The 10,818-nt window shown below is 38.0% G+C and overlaps 3 protein-coding genes across 20 annotated transcripts in view; 2 read left to right on the forward strand and 1 right to left on the reverse strand.

The window, feature by feature from the left end:
• Positions 1-5,582, forward strand: part of gatad2ab (GATA zinc finger domain containing 2Ab) — a 68,708-nt gene extending 63,126 nt beyond the window's left edge. For 15 of the 18 annotated variants that reach the window (XM_005170444.5, XM_005170446.5, XM_005170445.5 and 12 more), the window contains exon 11: positions 3,762-5,582. In XM_005170444.5, the coding sequence (XP_005170501.1) occupies positions 3,762-3,895 (134 nt within the window). In that variant the 3' untranslated portion in view covers positions 3,896-5,582. 18 annotated transcript variants of the gene reach the window in all.
• Positions 5,583-7,112: 1,530 nt separating this feature from the next.
• Positions 7,113-7,919, reverse strand: tssk6 (testis-specific serine kinase 6). The gene has a single exon (NM_001044845.1). It carries the CDS (start codon positions 7,917-7,919, stop codon positions 7,113-7,115), a length of 807 nt encoding a protein of 268 aa, NP_001038310.1.
• A 2,313-nt stretch (positions 7,920-10,232) lies between these two features.
• yjefn3 (YjeF N-terminal domain containing 3) overlaps positions 10,233-10,818 on the forward strand; it is a 75,165-nt gene continuing 74,579 nt past the window's right edge. The window contains exon 1 of the mRNA NM_001044843.1: positions 10,233-10,291. Within this exon, the coding sequence (NP_001038308.1) occupies positions 10,233-10,291 (59 nt within the window). The remainder of the gene's footprint in view (positions 10,292-10,818) is intronic.

Below are 10,818 nucleotides of genomic sequence, written 5' to 3' on the forward strand. Positions count from 1 at the left end.
AATTGCTACGTGATTTTACAATCAGGTGGGCTACTAGTATCAACATAAACACAAAAAAAAGACAAACAAAAATAAAGGAGAAAAAAGCATGATTATTGTTTATCACAATTTTTTTCAACTCTTTATTTTTTTTTTTATCTTGCTTTACTACATATATCCAAACAGAATACCTTAAATTCTTCAACCCGGTTATGATTTGCAAGTTAAACCACTGAAAAAATACGAATGGTACTAGGGCTGCATGATATTGAAAAAAATTGCGAAAATTTTTTTTTACGATATATATTGCCATTATTGCATATATAATTTCATTAGATGAAATAAATAGTCTGTTTAGAAAGATTTCATAATTTTCGATACCTTGAAATGATTTTGTGAGGCAGTACATCTACATAAAATATAATAAACCAATCACAAACAACGAGAAATCTAGTAAGCAACAATACTGTAAAAATAAAATATACAGTGCTTTATCATTTTCTGGATGTCTATCAATATTTTGATACACACATTTAATGTAAAATAGTCTTCATCGTAAATGTATATATTAGGCATGGGCCAGTATAAGATTCTGACCGTATGATAACCTTGGATAAAAATATCACGGTATTGTGAGTACTGCTCCAAAAAAAGTCCCCCCCATTAAACACTATTTTTTATTTTACTAGAAACATTTTAAATATTTTGAAACAGTAGCTTTTGATGTGGAGGTTCCATTTCTGCTGGAGATATGGTTGCCCTAAAAAAAACTCAATAAAATAGTTGTGAAAAACATACAAAACAGACAAAGAAATTACATAGTTGAAGTCAGAATTATTAGCCCCCCTTTGAATTTAGTTTTCTTTTTAAATATTTCCCAAATGATGTTTAACAGAGCAACAAAATTTTCACAGTATGTCTGATAATATTTTTTTTCTTTTGGGGAAAGTCTTATTTGTTTTATTTAGGCTAGAATAAAAGCAGTTATTAATTTTTAAACACTATTTTTAGGTCAAAATTATTAGCCCCTTTAAGCTACAGTATATATTTTTAATAGTTTACAGAACAAACCATTGTTATGGAATAACTTGCCTAATTATCCTTACCTGCCTAGTTAACCTAGTTAAGCCTTTAAATGTCACTTTAAGCTGAATGCTTGTATCTTGAAAAATATCTAGTCAAATATTATTTACTGTCATTACAGCAAAGTTATTAAAACTATTATGTTTAGAAATGTGTTGAGAAAATCTTCTCGCCGTTAAACAGAAATTCGGGAAAAAAATAAACAGTGGGGCTAATAATTCTGACTTTAACTGTATACCTTCTGAATGGTACAGTATAACAGAAAACGTTGACCGTTTTAAAACCTTGACTTTTCCAAACCTCGGTAAACCTTGAAACCGGTTATAATCCCACGTCTATAATATAAATATAAATATGCAGTTAATCTTTCTTTAGGTTAGAAATGTAATCTTGTATGTCTGAATATTTTTATACTGAATTAACAGATAAAAACACAAATAAATAATAAATGTTTTGGAAAGTTTATGGTTAAACATTGCAATATGTTCTCAAACAAAATTTCAAATCATGATGCTGCGTTCACACCAAACGCGGCACGTGCATCAAGCGCGAGTGATTTACATGTTAAGTCAATGCAAACGCGCGAATAGACATCCTGCGGCGCAAATGACGCAAATTGCGCGAATGGCGCGGGGCGAATTGAGCGTTTTGCGAGTTTGACGTGCTTAACGAGCGTTTCGCGCGAATCTCTTGATTTCGAAAATCTGAACTTCAGCGTATATTCGCGCCGCGTTAACCAATCAGAAGCTTGCTCTTGTGGGGGCGTGATTGTGACGTAGAACCTGTTGTTGGTGTTCCGAGGGAAATCCTCCAGCCTTCACCGACAACAGTTCATCAAACTCGGCTTGTCTCAGTCTGAAGCACCGCTGAAAGCCTCTGTCATCCAGGTTAAGTTTCTGGAGGAGTTTATGAGCTCACAGAGCTGGATGCACCTCTGAAAGCATGTAGTGGACTCGGACACGACCCTAAACGTATCGACGCTGTTTTTCAGGCCCCGTTTACACTAGTGCGTTTTAGTTTTAAAACGGCGTTGTAGAATGAAAACGATCCGCGTCCACACTCGCGTTTTACCCAGCGTTTGTAAACAGCTCTCCGTCCATACCAAAACGCTGAAAACGCACATCACGTGACCACACACACACTCTCGGGCAAGCGCTCCAGCATTTCTACCCAGATGAGAGCTCTGCTTGTCGGACTGCTCATCAAGCATCTCCCGCTGGATCTAATCTCACTATATTTGCTAAACGTGATATTTCATTCATGTTGTTGTCTTTATCTAACGACATAGGCCAATTCCCTGACTTTGGTCATTGGAATCTATTAAGTAACTTGTTCACGGGTAACATGTTTTGGTTAAGCGCAAAGATAAGTTAATGATTAATCCAGGTACATTGACTGATCGCTTGCCTTTATTTCCTACAATGTATAAACTTATTGTATGTTATACTTTTATAATTATCGATTATTAAAACTGATATTCAGCAAAAGAGAGGGTGCGTTTCGTATTTTCACTGACATTGAAAGGAGGCAGTTGTTATCGGCTCCGTTTTGTTATAAATATCCACACAGTGAAGATGACGCTCATATATACAGCACGGCGCCTCAACATTTCTGCTGTCTGTTAAGTTGCTAATATTAAAAAGAAAATAGGCAGTTCCTTAAATCATGTATACATTTTATTGTTGAGAAAGTGAAACAACGTAGCCAGGGTGATGTGAATGAAGTTATAAAGTACACTGTTCCCTTTGAAGATTTACCCGTGTCCTCGGTATGTTTTCCATATCAAACTGAAAAGGGCGAGACTGCAGCCTTGATCAAACTTGCGAAGTCTTAACTTGCAAGAAGAGGATGCGAGACTGAACTGTGTGTGGGCTACTTAATATTGAGGAAAAGCCCCAATCAGATAGGCGAACGTTTGCAGCCCCGCCTCCGTTTTCAGATGTCTCCGTCTTGCCCCATCCACACTGAGACGGAGCAGCAGCGTTTTAGAATGAAAACGGCCTTTCCAGCGTTTTCAAAAAGCTCCGTTTTTGGCGCTCGAGAACTCCGGCGTAGTGTGGACAGATGGCGTAACCGTAGCAAAACTTATGCGTTTTCAAACTAAAACGCACTAGTGTAAACGGGGCCTCAGTCTTCATAAAGCACATAAACACTGTTATTTTCTTCATAAAATCCATGTTAGCCATTCAGCTATGAAGCTAGAATTTCGGGCAGACAGAAGCCTTGCCCATCACGCGAATCCGCGTCTGTTCTGAAGTGTATTTGACACGCGAATGAAGCGGGGTTTGACGCGCGAATGAAGCGAGTAAACTCATATGTTCACGCGGCTATTTACGTGCGAATAGCGCGATTTATCCGCGCGTTCCACGTCTGGTGTGAACACAGCATGAGTGTTTTAAAAGTGTTTTTCAAATTCTGATACAGATTTAGCATTGCAGATCCAGCAATATGACTATTTCATATGCGCACATTGCGATAATCGATGCTGAAATGATATATTGTGCAGCTCTAAATGGTACATTCGTTTTCTTAATAACCAAATTTAGGTATAATGACAAATTAGCAACAGTGCTAGTTGAACTTAACCCTGTTACCTTGCTATCACACTCTTCAAGCAATCTTTATTCAGAAACACCATATAGTTAAATCTCTTTTAAATATAAAAGAGTATATAACCACTTCACAATCTCTCCCGGCAGGTGTCACCATGGCTTATGTGAACCCCAGTCTGTCCGTGCACAGGACGACGTCTCCGGTGGACCGTCAGAGAGAGTACCTCTTGGACATGATCCCTTCCCGCTCCATTTCCCAAACGGCAAACACATGGAAATAATGCTCCAATGAAAAGATTCTCTCAGTTATAATTCTGTCTTTTTGGACGTTCGGTCGGTTTTCGGTAACAGACAACCTGCCGTTAAGCAATAATAAAATGTAAAAAAGGAAAAAAGAAAAAAAAAGAAAAAAAAGCTATATTTTCTCTCCATCTCTCCTTTGTTCCGAGACCCTTAGTTTGTACAGTCACAGGTAAGACCCCATAGGTTAACTAATGGAGGAGCTGTACCAGGATCAGTGAGCAAGGAGAAGCAAGGACCTTTTCTTCAGGCCTTCGAATGAATCCATCTACTGAATCCCTCCATTACCCAACGGGCTTTAGCTATCTAATACACATCCGCAGCGATGACCCTCAATTTACGGAGAAATTGCTCCATCAAGTGAAACTAAAGCCTCCATTAGGCGTTTTTAGAAGCTCGTGGACACTTGGGATGGAGGACACAGGACCGTGGAGTTCCTACAAGACGCTAGAGATTGTTTTATGACCTTTCAGTGGACCATCTTTACGCTTTATCTACCCGCAGCGTCTCTTGAACAGATACGGGAGTTTATGTTTGTGTTTTTTTTTTCCGTTTGTTTGTGTTTTTTAGCTTCACTGTGGACTCATTCCACCCTTTTGGAAATGGCCTTTTTTGAAAGGCCGCGAGTTTAAGAAATTGTTATTTGTCGTTGAGGTGGTTATACATCTGCTGGTGTAGTGTGTATTTTTAAATAATTTGGGTTGTTTTCTTTTCTTTGTAAGCTTATAAAAGACATTTAACCAAGAATTGTGCATCAGGGATGGTTACAGAGATGGACATAACTAACATAAATAAGCAGCAGCCGCAACAGGACTACTAATAGATCATCGTCTTTCTTTTTTTCTTTTTGTTTGAGCGATTTGATGATAGCTCTTTTTTTATTTTACAGAAACAAGTTACGCATTTAGTTACCATTGTGATGTGCTTCCCCTTTAGGCTTTCTCGCAGCAGCATCTAGGCATTATTTGGATGTTGTGTTATTTATAAATGTCACTTTAGATGAAGGATATCCCCATAGCTCCTTCCCAAATAGATTAAGAAGGTTGTGAATTGGAGATCGGACTGTGTTTAGGGTGTTTGAATGCTTCAAAATGTCCTGTCTTCGATCCTGTTGGAAGTCATGGCTTAATCGTTCCTTAAAGGAAATTCTGGGATTGAAAGCATTACTGCTTATTGAATGTAGCACAGGATCTTAGCTAAATGAACTTAAGTCCTACCTGTTAGGTGGTGGTCATGTTGTTGTTTTTTTTTGTTTTTACCATCTTTCGTTTTGCTTTCATCTGATTTGATTCGCTAGGAGTATGCTCTGGATTTTTGCTGAGCAGTTATGTATGTTATAAATGACAGCTCGGATCACTTAGTCAAAACAGTCCAACGAACGTGTCAATCGATTCGATCTTTTCGATTCCCCTCTCTCGGTCGGCGATCTTAAAAGCCTGTGGAAATTTTTTTGGTCACAGATACCCCGTTTTTTTTTTTTTTTTTTAATGCTGTTCTGACTACTGCCTGCTGCTGACAACTAACACCATTCCATTTCCCCCTCGGATGCTGCCGTCGTTTATTGTGTAGCATCTCTTTTATGAATTGTAAAAAAAAAAAAAAACCTTTTTTTTTCATCTGTTTCTGCTCTATCAGTTAATAATTATAATAAAAACTAATTTTAACCTGTTTCATCTGACGTGTGGGTGTGTTTTGAGTGTAAATTGCATTTTGCAAAATGGTGGGACACAATTTAATCAGGTTTCAAGTGTTTGAAAGGATGTGAAGTAGCCTAGTCAGGGTGGATGACAGTAAGTTTTATGTGAATGAAAATGTAATAGGTTATTTATTTTTAGAGGAATACAATTTCTCCCGTCTACTGGCTGCTCTATCAAATGGTTGACCATGTTTTGACTGTTGTAAATAATGACTGTTGAAGTCATTTAAAGAATTGTTTAACCTCTTAGGGCTTGAGCGTCAACATACGTGGACAGGTCATTTGAGCTTTTATGTGGCTACTTAAAATACTTTGAATGTTGTATATTTTGTTACTGATAGTCATCCTGCAACTGTTTTGCAGCATATGAAATGTCCCAGACCCTATTTTTAACTGTCCAAAATGGGAAAAATTTTTGGTTTTACTCTCTGACAGTCAAAGAAAGTTAAAAAAAAATAAATAATTCTATGTTATATATGCATTAAAAACAGCCAGGAAAAAGTGTTTTATGTAAATTCGGACCACGAGTCCACATATATGGACATCATTTTTCTCTAAAAGTACATATTAAAGGATGATACATACATAGGTTTTAATCTAATTAGATTCCAATGAGCCCAAATAGCAAAGAGAAATAAAAAATGCATGTACAAAAACACCCTGGGCCTTAAGATGGTTTACACGGTTTGGTTAAACATGGTTAAATAATGGTTTCTTCCAGTGGTTCCCAACCTTTTTTTGCCTGAGACCCCCTTTTCCCCCAGAAAACATTGTATGGCACCCCTGCACATTTAATATTATCACTCACATGGTTTGCAGTAAGGATGACAAAAAATTTGTTTTCGAACAAACGGTTTGTTTATTAACTGTCTAGATATGTTTATGCACAAATAATAGCCTAATGTAAGTTCTAAAAGTAAAACATCAGTAGGCCCTTTGATTTGTAACTGAAAAATGTAAGCCTTTGGCCTTTTAAATTGGCCCTATATTATTTGCCAATTAGGTGCCATTTTTTTCCATCTAATTTTGGGCATGTAAATTCTTTTTCTATGGGCTCAAAAATGCCATGGGCTTGTTGCAATATTAAAGATGAGTCGTCTGCAAATGTCATTAATTCGGCCTCTTGCATTCATTAGCAAGAAATTTGGCGCAGATAATGCATTGTTGCTGGGTCAGGGATTCTTTGGGAAAAAAATGGAATAAAACCAAAGTTCTGGTAACTGTCTTGGTATTTTCCACATTTCCTGTTTCCTATATTGCTAGTGCTGCAACCCGAAATGTGTGCCGCTCTTTATTGAGACTCTTTATTGTGGAGGACGAATTACAAATTTGTCAATTGTTTTGGTCAACCAGGATGGTCAAATGATCTAAGGCAACATGATCGCCCCCCCCGACCAAATATAAAATATAAATGTAAACTCAAATATACAGACACACCATTCCAACATGAATAGATTTTATTAATTTGCAATCCAACACATGGTTTTATGAGTTCTTGTGCTTTAGCTCTGCAGCCAAGAATGTCCGGCCACCTGTTGAATAGTTGGCCTTGTGGAAGGATTTGTCTGGAGCAGAGTTCTGATAAACACCCGGCATGGTTCCTCAACGGCGACATTACTTGGATAATTCAATGGTCTCTGCTGAAGAAGGCGAAGTCGTCTGACGTTGGTTTCATCGTATGGCATTGTTCCAGTCACCATGACATACAGAATCACCCCAAGGCTCCATACGTCATACTTCTTTGGATCATACGGCGTTCCTGTGATGACCTCCGGTGGAGTGTAGGCCCGAGATCCACAGAAGGTATGACTGAGCTCTGAAGGGTCTTCAACGAATCGAGCAAAGCCGAAGTCTGCAATCTTAATTTTCTCATCGGCTGTTAACAGTATGTTTTCACACTTCAGGTCTCGGTGGACAATGTTCATCTGGTGGAGGTAGTTGATAGCGCTGACCATCTGCGCAAACATGGTTTTACTTAGGTCTTTAGGAATATGATGGACCTCATGTATCTTCTGAAGGAGATCTTTCTCCGCAGCCTCCATCACGATGCAGAGTCGCTTTCCCGCCACCTCAATGCATTCGAACATTTGGATGATGTTCTCGTGATTCACCCGTCTCAAAACCGCCAGTTCCCTTGGGAGAAACTTCTGGATGAAATCCGCAGAGCCCCTCATGCGGTCTACAATTTTGATAGCCACCTTACAGCAGTGCTTCTGCGAGGTGGCAAGCTTGACTCGAGAAAAGGAGCCTTCACCAATTGAGGTGAGGAAAGTGTAGCCCATGCCTTTCAAAACGTTGTTAATAGACATTTTGTCTCAACAGATGTATGCTACAATCTCAGGAGAACTGTCAAGCTTGAGTTTGCACTGCATTCCTCACCCATGTCATAAGAATGTGCATTCTACTGTGTTCTTTAAGCATTCTATTCTATGATGTCATCATAGATCATTCTACAGGTTAAGAATGTTGGAAGCAGTAATTTAGGCCTCTGTTATCTGTACTCAATTATTTAATCACAATTAATGCATAACATGGACCTATTTCCACCTTTTATTAGCATTTTAAGCGATCTGATCAAGTGGTCAGCTGAAATGCTTAACCTGGTCCATGGTGTTAACAAGCACTCAAATGTTTGAGTCATTTGATCAAATGAGTATTTACACTATGAAATCAATCCACTCAAGTGTTTTTGACTTAAAAGCTCTCTGTTTTAGACCCCGTTTACACGTGCCTTTAGTGTCCTCTTGTGTTCAGATTAATGAGAACAATAATAACAGATGAAAATGAACGTGATGTTGGTTTCTGCCTCGGAGTAAAATATATAGGAGAGTGTAACTAGTCTAGATCCACATATATAGATCTTTATTGTTTGCAGTACAACTCAATGTTAAACTCTTTCATACTTTTAAACTTTGTTAAAAAGTAGTAATTACAATCCTAAGCCTATTTTAATGTATATAAAACGAATAATTTTGCTTTACATTTGCCTGCTTTGCTTAAAAAATAACAAAGTAACAAATTTGTTACTTCAAAGCGACTTAATATTGTATTTTTCATTCATTAATTTTCTTTTTGGCTTAGTCAATAATAAATAATAGAGTTGACTCTAGAGTGATTGAGGTGAGTTTCATGAATGGAACCTTCCTGACTAAAGATATATAAAGATATAAGTAAATAGATTGACTTACAGTCATACAGATATTAAGTATGTGTGGTTTAGTTTAAAACAGCAACAATTTTGTGTTTCATTTACCCTGTTTAAAACCCAACAAAAAGGCTAATTTTAGGCTACACTTAATAAAATGTTTCATTTATTTGTAAATCTAGTGTTTTTAAACGTACACATAAAATAATAATTTTACGTTTTAATAAACTAAGACCTTTTATTTATTTATTTATGTCGACTGAGAATGCTAATAAAAGTCTATGAGAGGGTGCATTTTGCGGCAGAGGTGTGTTTCTCGGCATAACACCGGAGCACCCGGAGGAAACCCACGCGAAGTCCACACAGAATGCCAACAGACCCAGCTGAGGCTCGAACCAGCGACCTTCTTGCTGTGAACATTGTAATATGTTACTTTAAAAGTAACTTTACCCAACACTGCCGGTAAACACTTTCCCTCACACCAACCGTTTACGTCTTTCATTTTGTCTGAGCCTGGAAACGGTCTTCTCCGCGTGATCGGATTTCAGAGCGACCAAAATGGTTCTTCAGTCGTTTAAAATGTGAAAAAGTCGTTCAATATTAGCGATAATCGCTTTCACAGATATCTTAATAGTATAAATACCAATATGTTAAGTAAAATCACATCTTATGGAGTCTTTTGGTGTTATTGTGACGTCATAACACTTTCATCAGGATTATAGTGAGTACTGAAATTATATTCTTCATTACTTTAATTAGTTGCATGTTTGGGTATATATCTCAAACTCAAGCCTAATTTACTACGTTTATTTCCCCAACAGAATAACTTTATGCCTGCAGAGACGCGATATGACCTCTAAACGGCAGTGTGGCGCTAATTTATATCACTCTCCATTAATCCAGTTTAGAACACTTTACATTATGTAAAACATTGCTTGTTGCTCGTTTCAAATGCAAATGAACTAAACCCTGCATATTTATAACAAAATTAAACACTTTAAAATATAATATTGCTGGCTTTGTATGCTAGCAGCATCTCCGTTTATGAGTCTTATAAATGATAATTATTGTCAAAATGCTCAGACCTTGCATAATAACAGCTCAACACGTGAATATATGCATGATCAGTAGTATTACACAGATAATGTGCCAAAACAGCTCCATGATGAATAAGCGTTCAAATCAAAATAGACACATTCACGCTCCTCTACTGAGGATGCTCCATCTGAAAGGGATGCGGTTTATGCTTGACTGAGCTCTCCAGCATCAGGGGTGCTCAGCCAATCAGACGGCACTCCCGGTGTCTCCCTGCCTCTTAATTGGCTGACACTTCCAGCAAGAGTAGCTGATCTACGCGTGGAGCCTGGTTTTATCAGCCAGTAAGCCAGTAGACTGAAGCAGGGCACACACAGTGAGAATAGAAAGAGCAATAAGAGGGTGACTGTTGCTAGAGATAAGCGCTGCCGAATAAATCAAGATGAACCACAGCTCCAACGAGAAAGAACCTGAGACCATAGAGCCACTGCGTTACCTCAGGTATGCTATGTTTTTTTTTTGTTGTTATTACGCCTCATAATGTGAGCAGTAGCAGTTTGTGTTTAAATGCATCTTAATAAGGGTGAATACTGTTTGTATCATTACTTCAGTCTAACTGAATGTAATTTGGGACACAGACGGATGGCTGTAATATCCCTTACTGTCTAAAGAAAATGCATCTAACTTCATTTCCTCCCAGCTTTCCTGTTTGCCAAACTAAGGGACGTTGATTAAGATCAACGTGCTTTAATAACCTGGCATGCAGGCAGCAAACAGGTGAAAGAAACGCTGCACTTCAGGTCTCTCTACAGCAGTTTGTGAGTGATTTAGGTATGTCGGTGAAGGTGATGTGACATTTTAGCTGCTGGATGTTGTGATGGCAACATCACAGCCAAAGATCTGCTCTTTAAACAAGCAGGAGGCCGCCTGTTTTCTGATCCGAGTGAAATATGGCATCTGTCAGAGCACATTATCAGTCTATAAAAGTGTCTAATTCGATCTCGCATCTGACAAAGTGCCTCGTATTC

Source organism: Danio rerio, chromosome 22, assembly GCF_049306965.1.
Source record: "Danio rerio strain Tuebingen ecotype United States chromosome 22, GRCz12tu, whole genome shotgun sequence".
In the NCBI taxonomy this organism is placed as follows: Eukaryota; Metazoa; Chordata; class Actinopteri; order Cypriniformes; family Danionidae; genus Danio; species Danio rerio.